Genomic DNA, 24,483 nt, shown 5'->3' with positions numbered 1-24,483 from the left:
GGCAAAGTAATGTCTCTGCTTTTTAATATGCTGTCTAGGTTGGTCATAACTTTCCTTCAAAGGAGTAAGCATCTTTTAATTTCATGGCTGCAGTCACCATCTACAGTGATTTTGGAGCCCAGAAAAATAAAGTCAGCCACTGTTTCCACTGGTTCCCCATATATTTGCCATGAAGTGATGGGATCGGATGCCATGATCTTAGTTTTCTGAATGTTGAGCTTTAAGCCAACTTTTTCACTCTCCCCTTTCACTGTCATCAAGAGGTTCTTTAGTTCTTCACTTTCTGCCATAAATTAATAAAATCTCAGGACTTTTGACAAGTGTCTCACTTCAGATTTTATCTCATCTTTTGTATGTTGTATCCATATTTATGCTTAACTTTTCAGGTCTTTATTAAAGCTCATTCTTATCTAGTGCTTTTCAATTTTCATAGCATTTCCACAAACACTGTCTGATCTGAATGTCCCTGCAATGCTGTTGGGTGCCTATGGTTCCTGTTTCATGAACATTCAGAAAAAAAATCAGCACTGACAAGGGATGCAGAGTCCCTATCTGGTTACCAAACTCAGGTTCAACTGTTTGTTGCTCAAGAAATAAATATTGGGAGACAAGTGTTGGGTAAAAGGAAAGATAGCTTCATGGAGGAAGCCAGCAATTCTGGGAAGAAGGTAGACTCATGTCCCAAAGAACTAACTCACCATTTGTCATCAGGAGGCAAGAGCTTTCAAAGAGGAGTTTTAGGGGTGCACAGGCAGGTGAGGGGCCACATGCAGAACAGCACAATCAGCTCAGACAATCATCCTGAGACTGATCTTGCTGTGTTTTGATCAGCCTCGTTATTTTTAAAAGACAACTTTATCTGTTTTTGGTGCACCGGGTCTTGGTTGCAGCATGTGGGATCTTTTGTTATGGCACACAGGTTTCTCTTTAGTTGTGGTACACAAGCTCTGTAGTTTGCAGCTAGCGGGCTCTCAAGTTGAGGCACTGGTTCAGTGGTTGTGGCACACAAGCTTAGTGCTTCATGGCCTGTGGGATCTTAGTTTCCCAACCAGAGATCAAACCCACATCCCCTACGTTGGAACCACCTAGATATATATATATTTTCAAGTAAACAGCATTGTCAACTAATTATACAGTAGTGAGGAATAAAATACAGTAGTGAGGAATAAAACAGACACACAGAACAATGGTTATATTAACAATATGCACGTTTTTATAATCTAAGGGTGACCATATCGTCCAGCATAGAAGCTGTTTTTCCTCCTCCCCAAGATCTTCTACTCCATGCTGTCCAACCCACTGAACAAATGTGACCTGGGTCACCCCTGATGACAGCTCTAGAGATGGTCTAAGTGGTCCATTTCAAAAGGTCATTTCCAAAAGATATTTCTCTCGTATGACTTTTTAAACCCTTCTAAGTCACAATCTAACCTCGTCACTCACCCATGTAATGAGTGATAATAGGATGACCTGCCTGTGACTGAATAACTAAGCAACTTTAGAGAAACACAGGTCCAAGAAGAATGACAGATGTTTACAGAAGTAACAGCTAATAGCAGAAAAGTATAATCAACCATAAAGTCCACCAGCTTGGGAATCGATGACCTGAAAGTGAAAGTGATGCTTGCTCAGTCGTGTCGGACTCTTTGTGACACCACGGACCGTAGCCCACCGGGCTCCTCTGTCCATGGGATTCTCCAGGCAAGAATACTGGAGTGGGTAGCCATGCCATTCTCCAAGGGATCTTCCTCACCCAGGGATTGAACCCAGGTCTCCCACATTACAGGCAGATTCTTTACCATGTGAACCACTAGGGAAACCTAAGTGCTGGTAATTCTGCATCATGCAGCAATTTAAAGACAGAGGTGGGTCTTCATGTCTTGACAGGAACACCCTTCAAGATGTGCTAAGTGAAAAAAGCAAGCTGCAGGGCTCTCCTGCAGGAGCAAGACTTGACTCTCCAGACAAGCTCCTGACTTGGGCCCCTAAGTCCCCTCTGATTCTGGGGCTCACCAAGCAAGCCCCAAGCTCCCTGCTGCGCCCCCTGGTGGCCTCCTGGCCGCCATCCTGACCCCAACCCCATCCAAGACCAGCCACCCGGATAAGCGACCCCAGCAGGCGGGAGCCAGTGTTTGCCTGCTTCCTTCAGGGTCCCAGATGCTGAAGACCAGAGTTTCCTTTCATGGTGGTCAAGGAAATCAGAGAACAACCAATCCCCATTCGGACTTGTTCTCTGGGTCTGGTTCATCATCACACTTTTGAATTGAATACTTGGAAGGTCCATGTCTTTTCTGGACACTGCACTGGCAAAATTTCCAGGGTCACTTCAAGTTATAAGAGTTTCATTTCAGTAATCGCAGTTTTGAGAGCCATACAGAGTGGATTCAGAGATGGAGGGTAGAATGGTTCTTCCTGGGGGCAGGGGCAGAGGGTAGGGGTAGGTGGGGGCAGGGTAATGGGGAGTTCTTGTTTAGCAGATGTGGGGTTTCAGTTGGGCTTGATGAAAGGGTTCTGGAGATGGATAAACAACAATACCCAATTGGGTACGCAACATTTCAGTCCTGCTGAATTCTACATTTTAAAATGGTTAAAATGAGAAGTTGTATGTTATGTGTATTTTACCACAATAAAAGATGCTCAAAGGGGAGGAGAGGGCGAGATGTATGGCAAGAGTAACATGGAAACTTACACTATCATATGTGAAATAGATAGCCAATGGGAATTTGCTGTATGGCTAAGGAAACTCAAACAGGAGCTCTGTATCAACCTAGAGGCATGGGATGGGGAGGGAGATGGGAGGGAGGTTCAAAAGGAAGGGGATACATGTATACCTGTAGCTGATTCATGATGAGATTTGACAGAAAACAACAAAATTCTGTAAAGCAATTATCCTTCAAAAAAATAATTTATTTTAAAAAGATGTACAAAGAGTACAAGCCAAAAAACAAAAAAAAGAAAGAAAAGTTTATTTAAGGTTAAAAACATCTCTTCTGCACCTTCCCGATCTATTTTGGGTAGACAGCACACAGCAGGAAAAAGTGCATGTGAGTCTGTGTGTCTGTGGGAGGGACTCTGTATAGGGGATGAATGCTGCTTCCCCTCCCCCTCTGCTCACACATCCTGAGATCCTCTTCCTTACTCACTCACTGGGCTGCATTTGCTTCTTCCGGGGTTGAAATAGGGGAGAGAGAGGAGCAAGTCTCTCCTGCGTTCTATAAAAATCAGCTCTTGGCACCTCCCTGGCAGACCAGTGGTTAAGACACCCAGGGCCGGGGGCTCAGTTTCCATCCCTGGTAGGGGAACTCTGGAACTCTGGTGGGGTTCCATCCCTGGTTCGGGTCCCATGCCTGGTCATGCCACATGCCCTGTGGTACAGCCCAAAAGAATACTAATAAAATTTTTTAAAAATCAAATTCTAACTAGTACTGGGTGACCTGCCACACATCTCCCCAGGCGTGCTATGTGTAGAAAGCTGACTCTATCTAGTGACTCTTGAAAGTTCTTCCCAACCCTGCAGCCCACATCATTACCGGGGTCTCTCACCCACAAGTCTCACCCTTGGTCTGGAGGGGCCGCTGACCCTAGGCCCACAGGTAGCCTTAGGCTTCAGCTTGTTGCTGCTAAGTCTCAGCTCCCCGCCAGGTGGCGATCTTGGACAGGTTTTATTCATATTACCGCTCTCTGCAGGTCTTCCAACTTCCCTGGTGGCTCAGGTGATAAAAGCGGCTGCTTGCAATGCGGGAGACGGGTTCGATCCCTGGGTCGGGAAGATCCCCTGGCGAAGGAAATGGGAGCCCAATCCAGTTCTCTTGCCTGGAAAGTTCCATGGGTGGAGGAGTCTCGTAGGCCTCAGTCCAGGGGTGGCAAAGCGTTGGACACCACTGAGCGACTTCACTTTCCACGCAGGCCTTCGCTCTGCATAGAGGTGCCGTGTACGTGTGCGTGCTAAGTCGCTCCAGTCGTTTCTGACTCTTGACGACCCACTGGACTGCAGCCCACCAGACTCTTCTGTCCATGGGATTCTCCAGGCAAGAATATTGGAGTGGGTCACCGTGCCCTCCTCCAGTCCCTCTCAGCATTCAGTTCAGTCGCTCAGTCGTGTCAGAATCTTTGCGACCCCGTGGACTGCAGCAAGCCAGGTTTCCCTGTCCATCATCAATTCCGGGAGCCTGCTCAAACTCCTATCCATCTAGTCAGTGATGCCATTTGGATCTCGTCCTCTGTCGTCCCTTTCTCCTCCTGCCTTCAATCTTTCCCAGCATCAGAGTCTTCCAGTGAGTTAGTTCTTTGCAATAGGTGGTCAAAGTATCGGAGCTTCAGCTTCAGCATCAGTCCTTCCAATGAATATTCAGGACTGATTTCCTTTAGGATTGACTGGTTTGATCTTCCTGTTGTCCAAGGGACTCTCAAGACTCTTCTCCAACACCACAGTTCAAAAGCATCAATTCCTCTCCCATGGCTCACATCTAATCCACAGAAAAGTCTTACATCCTTTTCTCTCAGCAGATTTTAGGAGAGCCAGTTTCTAGTGCAGCAAGCTATCTTCCCTTCACCATCAAAATCAGTGGTGGCCAACAAGTTTGTCATGCATTCTGTTCAAAAAATCAGATTCATTGGGGTAAAATTTACATAAAGTAAAATTCACCGGTTTTACTATAAACCATCATCTAGCAACACCATGATCAGGATAAAGAACATTTCCGTCGACTGAAAAGGTTTGTTGTGTCCTTTGCCTCACCCCTTACTTCTGGCCCCCACCAGTCCGATTTCTATCCCTGGACGTTTGCCTTCACCAAAGGAATTGTGTTTTGAGGATTTACAGATTATAAATGGAAGTACACGAGTAATCACTCATACTTGGTTTCTTTCACTTAGCGTAAAACCTGGGACAAGCACTCTTATCGTTGCATGTATTGCTAGCTTTTTCTTTTTATAGTTGAGCAGTGTCCATTGTATCCATATACTGCAATTTATTTATTCATTGATGGAACTGGCTTGTTTTCAGATTTTATCATTATGAATATAGCAGCTATAAGCATTTGTGTACAAGTCTTTGTGGGGATACATGTTTTTGTTCCTGTTAATATCCAAGGTGGGATTTCTGGGTCTTATGATAAGTATACAGTTAACTTGATATATATATATACACATATAAATATACTACCAAATTATTTTCCAGAGTGACTGCCCCATTTTGCATTCCCAACAGCAAGGAATGAAAGTTTCAGTTGCTCTACTTTTTTGGCAACACTTAGTATTGTTGGTTATTAAAATTTTATCCACTCCAGGGTATGTGTATGTGGCTTTTTCCCCCATGTGTCAGTCCTTTTAATGTTGCATACATCAAATCATAGTAAATAGACTACTATAAGTAAGATGGAGCGCCTCCATCTTCATGAACAGCACACACTGTATTACAGGAAATCAAGTTTATATTCCATCATCAAGTGTAGTTCTCCCATTAGTTCTCTGTGATATGTCATTAAAACCATCTTCAAATCCAACAGCCTCATCATTATTCCTCAAATATCCACTGAAAGGTTTGAGCTTGGAAGAAGTGGAAGGTGCAGAACCTGCCGCATTTCTTTGAATTCCATGTGCAATTTTAGTGGAGCAAATAGACCCCAGATGTTTCTCAGTGTGGAAAAATTCATTTTATCTTGGTTGAGCTGAAAATTCTTTTCCTGGTAATTCAAGAGAATGACTAGGCAAAAGTTCATTTCTCACACAGGGGAAAAACCTTTTTGTGAAGAAGGTCCATTTCCTGAAAGCTCAGTAACTGGAATATCGTCCTTTAGCTGAGATCCAAGTCCAACTCGCTCTGCACACAGCCTCTCAGCACCCTTACTGTCAGCTGGCCCCACCGCTCACTTCTATTCCGTGTGGTTTTAGTTTGTATTTCCCTAAGGTCTAATATTGTTGAACATCATTTTATTTGCTTATTATCCACTAATGTATCTTCTTTGCTGACATGTCATTTTATTTGCTTATTATCCATTCATATATCTTCATTGGCCTAGTGTCTGTTCAAACCTTTTGTCCATGAAAAAAAAGTAAGCTGTTTTTAATGAGTTTTAAGAATTCCTTGTACATTCTACACACAAGTCCTTTACTGGATAATGTGTTTTGCAAATATGACTTGCCTTTTCATTTTTCTTAATGACATCTTTTGAGATCAGAATTTTTTATTTTTTTGCAAAATTCCATTTATCATTTTGCTTTTGTTTCTCATCTAAATAGTCCGTGCCAAGGGAGTCCCCCTTATTTCAGTAAGAGTAAATCCAATCCTTATTATTCTGTCTTGGTTAGAAGTTGAATTTCTTCGGCAACATTTAAGATTTTCTTTTTATTATTGGTATTAACAAATCTGATGGTGATGTGCCTTGGTGTGGTTTTCTTTGTTTCTTTGCTTGGGTTTTGATGAGATTCTATGCATTTGAAGTCTAAGCTTTTACAGTCTCCATCTAATTTGGAAAACTTTAAGCCACGATTTATTCAAATACTTTTTCTGTTTAATTTTCTCCTCTTCTGGGATTCCAGTTTGTAATTGGAATATGTTAAATTGCTTGATATTGTCCTACAGCCCCCCATGACTCTGCTCACTTATTTTTCAGTGTCTTTTCCTGTAATGCTTTATCTTGGGTAGCTTATAATTGCAGTTTCTTCAAATGATCAAGGTCAAATGATCTTTTCTTCTGTAGTATCTCAGCTGCTCTTAAGCCCATCCAGTGTATGTTTCATTTTGGCTACTATGTATTTAAACTTTAGAAGTTCCATTTTGATCTCTTTTGTATATCTTTTATTTTTCTCCTTATCATGTCCAAATTTTCCTTGATTATAGTCTTAACATTTAAAATAACGGTTTTAAAGTCTTTAATTCCATCATCTCTGTCATTTCTGGGTCTGTCCCTCGTTTCGTTGTTCTCCTAAATATGTGTCTGACTTTTGTGTTTTGTTACATGTCCTGTGATTTTCTAATGGGTGATAAACATGGTGAACTTTATGTTGTTGAATTTACCTGCTGCGTTTTATTGTATTCCTTGAAAAAGTGTTGGATTTTGTTCTGGCTTGCAGTTAACTAACTTGTGACTCTGTTTATCCTTTCAGAGATTTTTTTATGCTTTGTTAGGACAGGCAGACTTTATTCTAAGACGAATTAGCTCTGCCTCTAATGAATGATCTTTATTCCCTTTCTCACCAGCTTTACTCAGGTGTAATTGACAAATTAAACTGTAATATTAATGTGTTTAAAATGTACATTATTTGATATACATGGACATTGTGAAAGGATTCCCCCAGTCAAGTTAATCAACATACCCATCGCCTCAAATAGGTTTCCCTTCTGGCTCAGCTGGTAATGAGCCAGTTTCCCTTCTGGCTCAGCTCCTCTGCGATACAGAAGACCTGGGTTCGATCCCTGGGTTGAGGGAAGATTCCCCGGAGAAGGGAAAGGCTACCCACTCCAGTATTCTGGCCTGGAGAATTCCATGGACTGTATAATCCATGGGATCACAAAGAGTCGGACACGATTGAGTGACTTTCACTTTCACTTTCATCACCTCACATAATTATCTTTTTGGTGTGTATGTGAGAAAGCTTAAGATTTGCTAAGAGACTAAATATAGAAACTGCATGATCTACTATAGTCACCATGTTGTACATTAGATCCTCAAAACTTAACTGTCTTACAACTGAAAGTTTGTACCCTTTGACCAGCCTCTCCCCATTTCCCCCCTCTCTCCAGCCACTGGCAACCACCATTCTATTCTGTGAAAGAGAAAGTCACTCAGTCGTGTCCGACTCTTTGCCACCCCATGGACTGTAGGCTCCACTGTCCATGGAATTCTCCAGGCTAGAATACTGGAATGGGTAGCCATGCCCTTCTCCAGGGAGCTTCCCAACCCAGGAATCAAACCCAGGTCTCCTGCATTGCAGGAGGATTCTTTGTCAACTGAGCCACCAGGGAAGCCCATTCTATTCTGAGTCTTCTTTTTTATTCTTAACGCATAAGTGATATCATACAGTACTTGTCTATCTCTGTCTGGCTTATTCCACTTGGCATAATGCCCTTCAGGTTCATCCATGAATCTGTAAATGGCAGGATTTCCTTCTTTGTTAAGACTGAATAATATTCTATGGTGTGTGTGTGTGTGTGTATGTGAGTGCAATTTTCTTTATCTATTCATATGTCAACAGAGACCTACTTTCTTTCTATATCTTGGCTACCATGAATAATGCTGCAATGAACATGGGAGTACAGTTATTTCTTAAAGATAGTGCTTTCATTTCTTTGGATATGAATCTCCCAGAAGTGAGATTGCTGGGTCATAGTGTAGTTCTGTTTTTAATTTTTTAAAGGAACCTCTGACTGTTTTCCATAGCGACTGTACCAGTTTACATTCCCACCAACAGAGTGCTAGAATTCACTTTTTTCAGCATCCTCATCAGCACTTGTTGTCTCAAGCCATTTTGATAACAGACATCCTAACAGGTGTGAGATGATGTCTTACTGTGGCTTTGACCTGCATTTCTCTAATAATTAGTGATCTCAAGCATCTCTTCATGTTGGCCATTTGTATGTCTTCCTTGGAAAAAATTCTGTTCAGGTCCTTTGCCCATTTTACAGTTGGGTTATTTGTTTTTTTTGCTACTGAGTTGTATACATCCCATATCTTTTTTGGATATTAACTCCTTATCAGATACATGGTTTGCAAATATTTTCTCCTATTCTGTGGGTTGCCTTTCATTTTGTTGCAATACATGCATGACCCACTTGAAGACTCTACACAATGCTTGGTGTATTAGGAGTTCTCTCCATTTGACAGGTGGAAACAGGGACTATTCCTACTCCTATGTGAGCCTCAGAAACATTTGGCATGCTCCTGTATGGTGGCCCTTTCCCTTGCCTTGAGTAGTTTCCTATTACACATGAGCACATCAGTTCTTAACCCAGTCCTCTGGGATCCCAGTCCCCTGGCCTTATGGAAGGCAAGTGTGGAGCATTGGGGGAAATGGCAGGGATGGGAGGGGAAATGGGGATGGAGCAGAGACTAGGAAACCCTGTGGCAGATTGGAGGGACTGGGAGGATCGGTTCAGTTCAGTCACTCAGTCGTGTCCGACTCTCTGCGACCCCATGGAATGCAGCAGGCCAGGCTTCCCTGTCCATCACCAACGCACAGAACTTACTCAAACTCTTGTCCATGGAGTTGGTGATGCCATCCAGCCATCTTATCCTCTGTTGTCCCTTTCTCCTCCTACCTTCAAACTTTCCCAGCACCAGGGTCTTTTCAAATGAGTCAGTTCTTCGAATCAGGTGGCCAAAGTATTGGAGTTTCAGCTTCAGCATCAGTCCTTCCAATGAAGATTCAGGACTGATTTCCTTTAGGATTGACTGGTTGGATCTCCTTGCAGTCCAAGGGACTCTCAGGAGTCTTCTCCAGCTCCACAGTTCAAAAGCATCAATTCTTCAGTGTTCAGCTTTCTTTATGGTCCAACTCTCACATCCATATATGACTACTGGAAAAAACATAGCTTTGACTAGATGGACCTTTGTTGGCAAAGTAATGTCTCTGCTTTTTAATATGCTGTCTAGGTTGCTCATAGCTTTTCCTCCAAGGAGCAAGCGTCTTTTAATTTCATGGCTGCAGTCACCATCTACAGTGATTTTGGAGCCCCAAAAAATAAAGTCTGTCACTGTTTCCCCATCTATTTGCCATGAAGTGATGGGACCAGATGCCATGATCTTAGTTTTCTGAATGTTGAGTTTTAAGCCAACTTTTTCACTCTCCTCTTTCACTTTCATTGAGAGGTTCTTTGGTTCTTCTTTGCTTTCTGCCATAAGGGTGGTGTCACCAGCATATCTGAGGTTATTGACATTTCTCTTGGCAATCTTGATTCCAGCTTGTGCTTCATCCACCCCGGCATTTCACATGATGTACTCTGCAAATAAGTTAAATAAGGAGGGTGAGTGACAATACACAGCCTTTACATACTCCTTTCCCGATTTGCAACCAGTCTGTTGTTCCACAGTTCTAACTGTTGCTTCTTGAACTGCATACAGGTTTCTCAGGAGGCAGGTAAACTGAGAGGATGGGTGGGGCTAAGAAGGCCTGGAGGTCTGGGAAGAGATGGAGCTGCTGGGAGGAGTTTGCAGGAGGTGAGAGATAGGAGAGATGGGAAAGGGGCATGGCCAAGGCTGGTCATCTTCACAAATCATAGCCCTACCAAAACCAGATCCCGCTGGACTCCCTCCATAACCACCTGCTGCAGCAGGCCCCAAGCTTTGGCTGGGTCTGTGCCATGACAGCTGCTAGGACCCATCCCTGGCTGGAATGGGAGCTCCCTGACTGCCAGGGTGGGCCCTGCCCCCACCCTGTGGTCAGCAGGCTCTCATCCTGCTTGTGATGGGAAATGAAAGGTAACCTGGGGGATTTTGCCTTTCCTCCTCTCTGGGTCCAGGGGTCGCTGAAGGTGGCATGAAAGGATGTGTGTGTTTTACTCATATCTGGTCAACTGAGAGTCTCCATGAAAGGGCGTGTGTGTGTGTGACTGCACACGCTCAGTTGTGTCTGACTCTTTGCGACCCCATGGATTACAGTGTGCCAGGTTCCTCTGTCCATGGGATTTCCCAGGGCAAGAATACTGGAGTGGGTTGCCATTTCCTCCTCCAAGGCGGGATCTTCCCGACCCAGGGATCGAACCAGCACCTCTTGCGTCTCCTACATTGCAGGCTGATTCTTCACTACTGCACCACCTAGGAAGCCCCAAAGGCCCCTCTCAGTTCAGTTCAGTCACTCAGTCATGTCTGAGCTTTGCCACCCCATGGAATGCAGCACGCCAGGCCTCCCTGTCCATCATCAACTCTCGGAGTTTACTCAAACTCATGTCCATTGAGTCAGTGATGCCATCCAACCATCTCATTCTCTGTTGTCCCCTTCTCCTCCGAACTTTAATCTTTTCCAGCACCCGGGTCTTTTCAAATGAGTCACTTCTTCAAATCAGGTGGCCAAAGTATTGGAGTTTCAGCTTCAACATCAGTCCTTGCAATATTCATTCATTCAGGATCGATTTCCTTTAGGATGAACTGGTTGGATCTCCTTGCAGTCCAAGGGACTCTCAAGAATCTTCTCCAACACCACAGTTCTAAAGCATCAATGCTTCGGTGCTCAGCTTTCTTTACAGTTCAACTCTCACATCCAAACATGACTACTGGAAAAACCATAGCTTTGACTAGACGGACCTTTGCTGGCAAAGTAATGTCTCTGCTTTTTAATATGCTGTCTACCTGGCCAACATACTTCCAACGAGTAAGCGTCTTTTAATTTCATGACTGCAGTCGCCATCTGCAGTGATTTTGGAGCCCCCCAAAATAAAGTCTGTCACTGTTTCCCCACCTATTTGCCATGAAGTGATGGGACCTGACGCCATGATCTTAGTTTTCTGAATGTTGAGTAAGCCAACTTTTTCACTCTCCTCTTTCACTTTCATTGAGAGGCTCTTTAGTTCTTTGCCTTCTGCCATAAGGGTGGTGTCACCTGGGTATCTGAGATTATCTGGCAATCTTGATTCCAGCTTGTGCTTCATCTATCCCAGCGTTTCTCATGATGTACTCTGCAAATAAGTTAAATAAGCAGGGTGACAATCTACAGCCTTGAAGGCCCCTCTAGAAAGTGGGAAATAATGGAAAATAACAGGAAATAAATAAAGATGCTCCTAGCCCCACACAAAGAACTAGACAATTAGTCTCCAACCAGACTGGACCAAATTAGGAGACCCAGAGGGACTCTGGGAAATGGGAGGAAGTTGGTGGGGCTCTGGGCTGGGGCTAAAACGGCTGAAAGTCTGGGAGGTGCGGCAGGAACTAGGAGAGCTATGAAGCAGAACTGGGGATGGTTTGGGGATTTGAGTTGCAAGAGAGAGACAGGAAGTGGAAGAAACCAGGGGGATGGGAGGGGCTGAGATTCTAAACGGGGGTGGGGGAATGTAGGAGAAAAGAGGTGAATTAGGAGAGGCCTGGAGAGGCCAGGAAGGCTGGAGCGGGGCGGGAGTCATTGGACCGATGTTAGGACCTGAGAGAACAGGCAGGGACATTCGGGGACACGGAGGGGCTGGAGGATCTGGGAAGAAAAGGGAGGTGACATGAAGACGTGGGGGTACGGCGTGTGAGGGATGGCCGCGGAAGGCTGGGGAGAAAGCGGGAGCCACGGGGCAACACGGGCAGGGCTGAGAGACGCTCCCTCTCTCCGAGTTTAAAACCGCCCGCTGTGATTAACAGATTTCTCAACTTCTTGTAGTTCTTCCAGTTTTGGCGTTCCCCGCTTCGGGGCTGAATTAGGTACACACCTAACTGCAATCCCCACCTCCACGCTGGCCCTGTTAAAATCCACCTTCCACGTGGCAGTAAAGTAAACCCGGTCCTCCCCCTGCTTGAAGCCTCCCAGGGCTCTCACACCTGCACCAGTGCACTGGGAGCCACGCTTCACCTGGCCCCGCCCCCGCGTGGCCCGCCCCCGACCGCACCACTGCACTCGGAGCCACGCTTCACCCGGCCCCGCCCCCCGCGTGGCCCCGCCCCCGACCGCACCACTGCACTCGGAGCCTCGCTTCACCTGGCCCCGCCCTCGCGTGGCCCCGCCCCCCGACTGCCCTCTCGGTCTGACTGCTCAAGCCTGTACCCATCTCTGTGCTGCTCTCCAGCCTCACTGGCCTCTCAGCTCTTTAACACTCCAAACTGGATCCAGGCTCACGCTGTTTTGCTCGTGCTGCTACTTCTGCTTGGAATGTTCTTTCCCACACAGGTCTTAGCTGCCGTCTGACTTTATAGGTCTCAACACGAATTTCACCTTCTTTGGACAGGCCTTCTCAGACCTTCCTGGATAAAGTAACCCCACCCCACCCCAGTCACTGTGAACCGCAAGGCCTGAGTTTATCTTCTGATGTCACTATTGCCGCACCAGCTTTCCTGTTTCTTTTGTTCTTGCTTGGGAAGGATATTTTTTTCCCATCCTCCTTAGGTCAGTAATTCCATGTCATAGTTGCCTCTTCGTCCTCATGTTCAATCACTCGGTCATGTCTGTCTCTTTGCAACCCTTTGGACTGTAGCCTGCCAGGCTCTTCTGTCCACGGGACTTTTCATGCAAGCATAGGAGAGTGGGTTGCCATTTCCTCCTCCAGGGGATCTTCCTGACCCAGGGATTGAACCCCCATCTCCTGTACCTCCTGCATTGCAGGTGGATTCTTTACCCTCTGAGACTTCCTGGAAGCCCCAGTTGTTTCTTCGGTGTGTGCATGGAAGACAATTGGATTTTGTTAATAGAATAAGATTGGATTTTATCCATTCTGAAAGGTTTGGTTTTCTTAACAGGTAATTTAAAGCCATTTAAATGTACTGTGATGGATATATCTGGACTTATTTTTATATCTTAATTTGTAGTTTCTACTTATCATGCTTTTTTCCTTATTTTAGTTATTTCCATTTAATATATATGCACGTAAAGAATGAGATAGTTCCCTTCGAGGTTTGTTTAGAAAAAGATCTGTGTGTTGTTCCTTTCTTTCTGTTTCCTCTTCTCCGTGGACAATCACTTACTCTGAAGCTGATTTTTAAAAGTTTTACTCCCATATTTCTAAATGACATGTTTTTGTTACTACTGATACAAAGTATCTTGCAGCTCAGACCTGCTCTTCTTATTTTGCTCTGCCATATGGTGGAATGTCATTCAGCCATAAAAAGGAATGAAGGACCGCAATGCATGTTGCATGGAGGAACCTTGGAAACATGCCAATGGAAGAAACCAGTCACATCAGAGCACATGTTGCACCCTTCCATGTATGGGATAGAAAAATGCAAATGAACTTTTTGGCCAACCCAATATATTAGTGGTGAAGGACAGGAAAGCCTGGCATGCTTCAGTCCATGGGGTCGCAAAGAGTTGGACATGACTGAGCAATTGAAAAACAACAACAAATATATTAAATGTACAGAATGGGAAAATTCATACAGACAGAAAGTAGATTAGTGGTGAAATTGGGGAATGGCTGCTAATGGGTATAGGATTTCTGCTTGAAGTGCTGAAAATGTTCTGGAATTAGATAGTGGTGGTGGTTGCACACCACTGTGATGTATTAAAACCACTGATCTTACATCTGCAGCATATATTTAATGGATATAAACTTTTTCTCAATTTAAAAAGCCATCTGCATCTCTATGATCCTTCTGAAGAAGATAAGAAATTTAGTGTCTTAGAGTCCTCTTAAAAGCAAAACTTGTGATAAGGACTCTTGTTTTAGAAGGTCAGTCTGGGAAATCCTGGCAAGAAGCTGAAGAGAGAGACCAGGGAGAGTGAGGGATGGAGACCAAACCACGATGGGTGTGATGCTGAGGTCTCTGCTGTGGGCAGTTCAGGCTGAGCTCCAGTGGGACCTTCTGAGGTTATCTGGAGATTTCTCTAAAACCCAAGGCCATATGCTAGTGGCCTCAGCTTGGTCTGGGTCTGGCTGGGCTCCACACCAGGGTTTTCTCAGAAGTGTGCACTTGCGGGCCCTCAACCTCATGAGGATGACACATTTCTAGGACAATCCCTTTGAGCCTAGTGGCTCTGCCGCGGGCCCAACCATAGGCATGTGGCTTCAGTTTTTGCCGCCACCTTGAAGGATGGACAGAGCTGCTCTGCTTTATCATCACAATTGGCAATCCAGGTCCTGAAACCAGCCAGGCTGAGGTCCCAGCCTGGCTTAGCATTTACACCGTGGCCTACACCCTCCACCTTCAGCCCTGCTCTCCTCCCAGCCCCTGGGAACAGCCTCAACCCCTTCTCTCCCTGCAGGCTCCTGTCTTCTTTCTTTTATGGAGTAGTCTCCGTTTCTTGTCTACAAACACGTACTCATGGCTATGTGTTTGGAGCAGAGGGAGATGGTTTCAGCTGTCTTTAACCAGAAGCAAAGTGACTTCTCCATGTGTGACCCTGTTAATGACATGTGGTTCCACAAGCAGATCTGGAGAAATACACATGCCCAGAGCTGTATGTTCTTCCTAGACTTGATTTACAACTAACTACTCACATTAGGCTTGTTTGGACCTGCTGGAGACCAGGGTCTGGCTCAACCCAGGGCAACAGGATAAAGGTGAAAGCAACTTGTAATTTTTATTGAAAGTCAAGTATGAAGCATGCATGCATGCATATTTATTAATTTTAATAGATAAATAGAGTGCTTACTATGAGCCAGACATAAGGTCTTTGTTTGTAAAGACCTTGCAAACATGAATAAATTTAATGCGTATTAACAATTCTGCCTGGAGTAGGAAATACACACTCCAGTATTCTTCCCTGGAAAAGCCCATAGACAGAGAAGCCTGACAGACTACAGTCCATAGGGTCACAAAGAGTTGGACAGGACTGCGTGACTGAGCAGAACAATTCTAGGGGGCTGTCCTGGTGGCTCAGCGGTAATGAATCTGCCTGCAATGCAGGAGGTGTAGGTTTGATCCTGGGTCAGATTTTTCATGGCAAATCCCTTAGACAGAGGAGCCTGGTGGGCTACAGTCCATAGGGTCACAACAAGCCGGACATGACTGAAGCGACTTCACACACATGTACAACAATGCTAGGACACAGATACGATACTATTATTATTAAAATCCTCATTTACCGATAAGGAAACTGAGGTCCAAAGATGAGTGAGCCACGACATTACTGAGACACAGAGTCCTAAGCTCTGAGCCACTCCCCTATGCTCTGTGTGTGTGTGTGTGTTTGTGTGCGACATGTGACTTCAGTTTGCACATGGGAGTGGGGGCCATGAAGTCAAACTCTGGCTGTGGTGTGACTTTCCACAGCTAGGAGTGGAATGAGGAAGAAGGCCAGAGAAGCGGCAGACTCAGGGATCTGGCCCACTGACATGGGCCTCTTGCCGCAGACCAGCTCTGCCCGCTTCCTGTCTGTCTGCTCACGTGGCGGTGGGGCTGACCTCAGTCTGGCTCAGACGCAGCAGCCGAGGGTACCAGTGAGGCCTGGCTGCAGCAGGGGCCACTGGGTTCTGTCCTCTCTCATCCTCTCCCAGCCCAGACTCAGCGGCAGGAAAAATCTATTTACTGCAGACTGAAGGGCTAATGCACCACTCCATAGTTATCCTTCACGTCCAGGGAGACAGAGATGGAAAAAGAGACAGGAATTAGGCCTGAAGGAAGAACAAAAGCTACGGAGAGGGACTTCCCTAGTGGTCCAGTGGCTGAGACTGTGCTCCCAATGCAGGGGCCCCGGGTTTGATCCCTGATCAGGGAACTAGATCCCATGTGCTACAACTGAGACCCAGCACAGCCAAATAAACACGTATTTTTAAAAATACAGAGAAACACAGAATTATGACGAGTCTAGACAGAAAGGCACAGAAACAGACACAGATGCTGGGACACAGACCGTACACCTGGAGCATGTCTGAGATGGAAGTTGCTGGAGGATGGGATGGGGGTGAGTCAGAACTGATGGGGGGCAGTGCATGGAGCCACTAAGGCCCTGAGGGGCTTGGTGTCCTTGGAGAGTCTGGACAAGCACCTAAGCCAGGGGTTCCCATCCTACTGAGGTGGCCCTTCATCAGAGGGCGGGGCTGCAGATGGAGTTGGTGTGTGAAAGTGTGTCCAGCCCCCTTCCTGGGTTGTTGGCCTGGTGTCCCTGGAGCTGGGGACAGGTGCCCTACCTCCCCTTGCCCTCCTCCTGAATAGCACCAGCCAGTCCCCTCCACGCTGGGCCAGTGTCAGGTTCCAGGCTGTTCCCTGGGGGAACTTTGATCTGGAAAGAATGAGAGTGACCAAGCTGGCTGTGGCCCAGGGCGGCACAGCGTCCCTGAAACCTGGCCTGGGCTGCCCCTGCCACCTTCCTCCCCACTGGCACACCGGGCAGTCCCTCCGGGGCTCAGGAGACACAGAGAGGGTCTTTCCTGCTTTCCTTCCCCACTGGTTCTCTCCATCTCCGTTCGCTGTTCAAGGACTAGTTCCTGCTCTCATTCATCCAGTGCCTGGGGCTGGGCGATGGATGGAGTACAGGGCTGAGCGACTCTGGGCCCTCTCGGGAGCTCCAAACTGAGGTCACTGAGCTCACTGCTCCAGAGAAGCACAAATCCCGCATTGGAGCAGGGAACCAGGGCAGGAGTGGAGCGCACAGTGGACACGGTGAGGCAGAGGGTGGAAGTGAGGCAGGCTGACAGGCTTGACCAAGGATGACTTCTTGGAGAAGGCGGCATTTAAACTGGGCTCTGGACTTCCTTGGTGGTCCAGTGGTTAAGACTCCACACTTCCAATGTAGGGGGCATGGGTTTGATCCCTGGTCAGGGAACTAAGATTCCACGTGCCAGGCGACATGGCCAAAAGAATTAAAACATCCTTCCCAAAAATCTGGGCTTGGAAGATCTGAAAAAGGAGCAGGAGTTTGTCAGACAGGATGGCAAGTGGAAAGGATGCTTTGGGCAGGGTGACCAGAACAGCCACAATGGCAGAAATGTGAGAGCTTGTGCCTTGTGCTGGACGGGCCTTGAGTGGCAGCCTCAGTTATTCACCTGTTGCTGGAGCAGATCCAAGGGTCAGGGGGACAGTTTTCTTAGAGAAAGGAGACTCTGGGGGCTTCCAAAGGAGGTGGCCGCCTGGTGGGTCCGGATGATGGCCCTAGCCCTCCAGGCCTTTCCAAGGATGGTCTCGTGCCCTCGGAGACCTCCCATGCCTTCCCCAGCCCCAAGGAGCCTCAAGAACGCTTCTGAGGGAGCCTGGCTTGTCTACAGACTGCAAGAGGCTCCAGAGAGCCCCTTGCCCAGACCCTAGCCCAGCCCCCTGCCTCGGCCTGGCCTCCCCACCCCCACCGCTCGCTCTGAGTGACACGGCCTTTTGCTGGGCTGAAAGCGGACACTGCCCAGCCTCCGGGGCCCCTGGGGAAGGCCCATGAGCTCTCCAGTCCTGCAGCTCTGGCTCCTCAAGTCCTGGAGGCCATTGAGCCAGGCCCTATAAATAGCCCGGGGAGGGGGAGGGGAGGCAGGCCAGGCAGGGCTAGAGGGGACAGGCTCTGGGTAGGATGTTGTGGAGGGGTGGGGAGAAGGAGAAGAAGTCCAGAGTTTGAGGCCAGTTTTGTCCCTGACCGGGACCGCTCACCCCTCCAGGTCCCGGAGTTCCCCTGGGCAGGGGGTGGCCAGGCTGATGGAGTAGACAGACAGGGACTGCTGTTCTAAAAGGACAGGAGACCCCTCCTCCTTACTGGGTGGTTTTCAGAGGCAAAATGTCAGGATATTAGCTGTGAGGGCCCCAGGCTGGGCCAGTCCTGCCACAGAGACAAGGTCCCCAGTCCCCAGGGGCCCAGGACAAGTTCTAGTGGGTGCTGACTCTTCCAGCACCTCAGTTTCCCCTCTTGGCATGGCAGCTCCCAGAGTGGTGCAGGGGGAAATGCACTGGGTCAGTCAGAGACCTCTCCAGGCCATGGAGCCAGAGCATAGGGGATGAGCCCTGCCGGGGAGGCTCCTGGAAATGGAAAATGTGAGCCTTATCTGGGCTGGAAGCAGCTGTCTCCATTCCACACCCTCCGCAGCCCCTGCCTCGGCTGGGAGGAGCAGGCAGCCCCTCCACATGGGGATGATTGCTGTTTGTTCTCTGGGCAGCCAGTCTCTCAGCAGAGGCTCGTGGGAAATTCCTCCTCCGCTGGGACCAAAAGGGCCCAGTGCTGGTCCGGGGGACAGGAAGCTCCACTCTCTTACCCCCTCTCCAGGTCAGGGCCACCCTTAGAATTGTATATGCAAGTCTCTGCAGAGCGCTCAGGATCTGTACCTTCTAGAGACACACTTCCAGGTCTGGTGAAAGAGACAGCAGATAATGTGGCACATGACGCGTGTGATTAAACTCACACAACGAGACACACACAAATATCTGATATACGTAAACATGTGTAGACAACCCACATACACACACAGGTGTGCGCACATCCTGTGTTGACACACGTACTGCAGGCATGCGTCCATGTATGTCTAGAAACACATTCACCATTTATGAGCAAAGGCATAAAAATCCCCCTTCCAACCACAAGGGCTTGAACATGTGCCCATATATGTACATATGCGTACAGGTGTGCATGCAAGTACTAGAGACTCTGTACCTCCCACATCTTCCCTCTACACCAACACACGTACATAGGTATACGCAAGCATGATACATGCACAGACATGTCCCCAGATACATCGGATAAAAGAGGAACATCCCAAATATACACGTGTGTCCGGCAGTGTGTCCCTGGGATGGAGTTTAACGGAGGGTTTGGTAGAGGGAGTTCGAGTGACCCAGGGGGCAGGAGTCTCTTCTGTCCTCCCTCCCAGGGGCCTCAGGATTCCAGGTTCCACCCCAGTGGCTCCGCTTCAGGCAGGCAGAGCCATGGGGCAGAGCCCAGAGCCCCTGGTGCCCTTCTCTGGGGTCCTAGTTAGAAATGAGTCCTGGGGGCTCCGAGACTGGCCCACCCCAGGAGCCTGTGCAACTTCCATCATGCCCCTGCCTCCCTGCTTAGCACCCCTTTGGGCTCCTGAACCCAGCAACCTGGCAGGAAAAGATAAACGCAAGTCCTGCGTCCACACCCCTGTGGATCTCATAACAAGGCAATGGTTTCCAGGGCAGAGGCTGGATTTCAAGATTCGAGAGGGAGGAGCCGGGGATGGTATGTTTGCCAGAAGGGTCCAGTCCTGGAGTGTATTTCTCCTTCTCTGACGAGTCCTTATTAGCCTGCTCCCCATTGGTGCCTGCAGCTGGGGACCCTGAGGCGTGGGTTGTGGCTCCCTTTCCACACCTTCCCCAGTTACAAAGCTGGACTGCCGGGCCTGTTAGCCATCCCAGCGGACTGAGGGCTGCATGGAGGGCCTGGCAAGGCCAACTGGGGCCTGCCTGGCAGATAACAGGTCTGGCCTGATCCATGATCTTCTGACATGAGCATTCCTGGCAGAGGGGCTTGGAGGGGTGAGGTGACCGGTGAGGGCGGCAGCTGTCTTCGTCTCAGTGCAAAGGCTGATGTGACCTTGGAGTCAGGCCCCGTGTGGCACCTGTGAGCCCCACGGTTCATCACACCTTCTAACGCATCCTCTCTGCGACCCAGCTCATGGGGTCCATCCATGCGCTCATTCTATTGGTTCCACTCCCTCTCCAACGAGTCCCCTTACACTAGCATTCACTCCCACATTTTCATGGATTCATGGAGCAGTTTCTAAAGCCAGCTGTCTCTTCAGCTGTAGGGATAGATGAACAGCTGAGACAGACAGCTCTCTGCTCTCCAAGGATGGGCTCCAACACATGTACGCAAGTGTGTACATGGCACCACACCCACGTACAGGGACCTGGGTACAGAGGGTGAGGGCCAGTCCCAGAGAGGTGGGCCCAGGACTGCAGAAGGGACTGCCCCACCCCTTAAGTGCTGAACCTCAGGAGCCTGGGGAGTGGGTGGGACCTTCAGGACAAGAGCTGGAGGCAGGTGGGTATAAGGAGAGGGACTGGGCTGGAGGTGGAGGAGTGGGAGTCACTAGTGCAGGTTTGGGGTGGGTAACACCATGCAGAAAGGGTCTGTGAGTAAAGGGGGGACCTGCCCAGCTCAGAGCCCTGGGGACCATGGTTAAGGGATGAGTGAAAACACAGTCACTCAGGAAGGTCACCGGAGAAGGCAATGGCAAGCCACTCCAGTACTATTGCCTAGAAAATCCCATGGATGGAGGAGCCTGGTGGGCTGCAGTCCATGGGGTCGCTAGAGGTCGGACACGACTGAGCGACTTCACTTTCACTTTTCACTTTCACACATTGGAGAAGGAAATGGCAATCCACTCCAGTGTTCTTGCCTGGAGGATCCCAGGGACGGGGGAGCCTGGTGGGCTTCCGTCTATGGGGTCACACAGAGTCAGACATGACTGAAGTGACTTAGCAGCAGCAGGAAGGTCACTGGGAAGAAGAGGGGAATCAAGAGGGTTAGGAGGAGGGGTGGTCCTCAGGGGCTCCTGCTGGAGGGCCACAGGGATGATTCTGGAGAGCTCAAAGCACAATTCCAGGGGATTGGAGCCTCTGGGCGATCTGGGAGCCAGAGTAGCTGCCCAGACTTGGCTGGATTTGACTGTTGCCCCCAAGGGGCCCTGGGACCACAGCCAAGACCCTGGGTTCCAGCCCTGTCTCTGCATACCTTGCTCTGTGACCTGGAGCCTGTCCCTGTCCCTCCCCAGGACTCACTCCCCCACCTCAGGTCCCTGACTTTGGGGTTTGGGCTTGGCCAGGATTTGATTTCGTGAGGTGATTGGCAGGGGGTACAGGAAGTCTTGTCCCACATCCTGCCCCCAGCCCAGCACCAGAGCAGATCAAGGGACCAGGAAGCAGGGTCGGAGCCAGGGGAGGGAGAGCTGGGAGGGCAGGTGCCAGAGACCCTGGGACTGAGTGGGAGGTCGGCCTCGCTAGCCCGCTGACATCAGGGCTGGTGAATGTGCAAGGAGTTCAGCAGGGTCCATTGCCCTCACCTCCCCCACAGTCTGGTACCGGGCAGGAGCTGAGCCCCGAGGGTAGGAGGAGGGACCTTGAGGGGGCGGCCAGGAGGAGCCCCTGGGGCCTGGGGTGAGCAGCAGCCTCCCCCAAACTGGCAAGGAGCCAGCTCTCGGATGGCACTGGTCTTCAGTGCCTCCCTCCCCACTCTAGAATCGCCCCCTCCTCCCTCCCTCCTCCCCTGACCCTCTGCCCCTCTTCCTCTCCTCCTGGTTCATCTCTCCTCTCCTTGGCTCATCTCCAGCTATTGACTCAGTGGTCTGACCGCCTAGGGAGAGGAACCAAGGGGGATGGTCTGATTCTTTCACCGTCTGCCCAGAACCCACTGCGAGCCCCATCTCTGCCCTTGGCAGATAGAGCCCTCCCCAGGCCCCAAGCAGCCCCTCCCAGATGTTGTCATGGTGGATTGGGAGAGACCATATAACCCACCTAAGGTGAGAGAGCAAGGCTGGATCCTGGGCAGCCAGTCTCTAGAATCTTATCAATCCCCCACTGGGGTCCCACCTGAGAGACCTGGCCAGCCTTCCTTCTCCAGGATGCTGTGAGAGAAGGCTGGACCCCCACCCACCCCCACCCTCATTTATGCTGCCCATGCAGGCACAGACTCCACTGCACATCAGCTATAGGACCAAGGACCAAGCTGTCCAGCCCCTCCCAGACTTTCCTGCCTGGTCCTTCCTCAGGCCCTGCAAAGGGAGAGTCTGGGCTTTTCTGGCTGAGACTGGGGTCCCTGCACTCCAGGCTCTGGGCTCAGATCCAGAGGGGCTCTGAGTGCTACTGGAGCGAAGCTGTAGCGGTTGCCTCTCTCCTAGTGTCTATCAAAGATTCTACCCGGAGAAAGAATGCAGGGAGCAATTTGGCTCACCCTGTCCACATGGCTACTTGGAACACACACATATACACACCATGCATGCCTTTTGGCACTTGACTTTCTCATGAAATAATTGCTGGAAGGCTCCTTGGATTAGGTAATCCAGAGTTTCTTCCTGTCCCCATGGTGCAGGGTAGGGGCAGTCAGCATTTAGCATCTGTTGGGCTGATCCAGCCCCTTTGGGGCAGAGCAGCCAGTCCAGGAGGTCTGTGGCCACAAACATCTTTGGAACTGTGATGTGAACAAGGCTTACAGACCTCTCATTCTTAGGCACCGGGGTTAGGCCTAGGAAGGAGAAGGCTAATCAGGAAAGATCTTTTTTTGTACAAAGAAGGATGGGATGTTCCCATTTTTGTTTTAACCTAATTTTACCATATACACGAGAACACAGAGCATCTTTCAGCATCATTCTGAAGCAACAGCTGTTTCTACTCCTTGCTTTCTTGGGATGGCTGGGGGGTGGGGTATGGAAGGAACGAATATCTGAGTTCAGGCACGAAAGGAGTGTTGAGATGGGAGCCCTGGGCTGTGGATAGAAGCTGGGGACTGAGGCTCTGATGGAGGGAGGGGGTTCTTAGTCCCAGGGTCGCTGATCCTGGGGATTTGGAGATTCAGCCCTAAGCACACTCTCTCCTCTCTGTCTGACCTCAGCCACTCATGGATCCCCTAGCAGGGGCCTCTCTGTGAACTCCCAGGCCATGTGACCATTGGCAGTAAGGATGAAAAGATCTTACTATCCATAGTGGGTTGGGAGGGGACAAGGCACAATTGCAGAGTCAGGGAGGGACCTCACCACCTGTCTCCTTCTCCCTTAGGTCTTATAACAGGTGCAAGAAATTCCAGACAAAGACTCCATAGGTGAGTATGTGCTTGTGAGGGCGGTGTGCATGTCATGGAGGGGACAGTGACAGGTCAGGGGTCTGGAAATTATTGCTGAGGCTTTCAGGTCTCTCTAAGCAGAGTGTGGGCGTGTGTGTGTGTGTGTGTGTGTGTGGCTCGGGGAGTGGGGTTGGGTGGGGATGTCTCCACTCCCAGTAGGACTTGGGCCTATGCCTTCGAGTGAAGGCCCCGAGGGTACGCATAACCCAAGACAGCGGTCTCCAAAGTCAAGTCCACTTCGGGGTCGAGGCCTTCTTCAGGTGGTCCGCAGCCTCTGCCCCAGGCCGCACGCTGCTCCTCCAGGGACAAGGCGGGGCTGCACTCCCTGGCTCCGAGCTCTTCTCCGCCAGCGCTACCGAGGACCTCCCTCACCTCCAGGCACCCCGCGGGTCACCGGGGCGGGGGCGGGGCGGGGGCGGTCCCCGGAGTCTCTGGCCACGCCCCTCAGGCCCCGCCCTCGCGTGGTGTCCAGTCCCAGGGCTCTCTGGGCCCGCCCCGCCTTCCGCCCGCCCCTCCCACCGCCCCTCCAGAGAACCCGGGCCCGGGTGGCCAGTTGCCGTCCGGAGCTGCGGAGCTCGACTTCTCTCCGAGTCAGGCCCGATCTCCCCGACAAACAATCGCCCGGCGCGGCCATGGAGCCGGCCCCCGACGCCGAGGAGGCGCGCACAGTGCGCGAGGCGCTGGGCCGCTACGAGGCGGCGCTGGAGGGCGCGGTGCGCGCGCTGCACGAGGACATGCAGGGGTTGCAGCGCGGTGTGGAGCAGCGCGTAGCCGAGGCACTGCGCCTGGCGGGGCCGCTGGCGCGCACCGTGGCCGAGCTGCAGCGCGACAACCAGCGGCTGCAGACGCAGCTCGAACGCTTGACGCGCCAGGTGGAGTCGCTGGGCTTGACGACCGGGCTGGCGCCCGCTCCCGGCACGCCCAGCCCTCCGCCCGCGCCCGGCGTTCCGGACCGCGCGCCCCGTCTGGGTACCGCGCGGTTCGCCAGCCACGCCACCTTCTCGCTGTCCGGCCGCAGCCAGGTGAGCCTTGGGGAGCGCGGGCGCCTGTTCTCGTGCCCCGGGGGAGAGGGGCTCCGCGACCCCTGCCACCTCAGGTCCCGAGTGCGTGCGCCTGCCGCTGCGACCGGGTCGTGGGGATCCGGCTACAGTCGGGGGAAGCACCGGCTTAGGCTGCCCGCCGCCCCCGTCTCGGACCCCTTCCCTTCTTTGCAGC

At 49.9% G+C, this 24,483-nt stretch overlaps 1 protein-coding gene and 1 pseudogene across 1 annotated transcript in view; one reads left to right on the top strand and one right to left on the bottom strand.

Moving 5' to 3' along the window:
- Positions 1–5,305: 5,305 nt before the first annotated feature.
- Positions 5,306–23,902, bottom strand: LOC148774686 (proteasome maturation protein pseudogene; annotated as a pseudogene).
- SMTNL2 (smoothelin like 2) overlaps positions 23,786–24,483 on the top strand; it is a 22,163-nt gene continuing 21,465 nt past the window's right edge. Inside the window, exon 1 of the mRNA XM_055404146.2 lies at positions 23,786–24,290. Within this exon, the coding sequence (XP_055260121.2) occupies positions 23,901–24,290 (390 nt within the window). The 5' untranslated portion in view covers positions 23,786–23,900. The remainder of the gene's footprint in view (positions 24,291–24,483) is intronic.

Source organism: Moschus berezovskii, chromosome 20 (assembly GCF_049115385.1).
Source record: "Moschus berezovskii isolate FMDL1 chromosome 20, NW_MosBer_1.0, whole genome shotgun sequence".
Taxonomy (NCBI): Eukaryota; Metazoa; Chordata; class Mammalia; order Artiodactyla; family Moschidae; genus Moschus; species Moschus berezovskii.
Note: the sequence above shows the minus strand (reverse complement) of the source record. Positions and strands in the feature narration are given on the sequence as shown.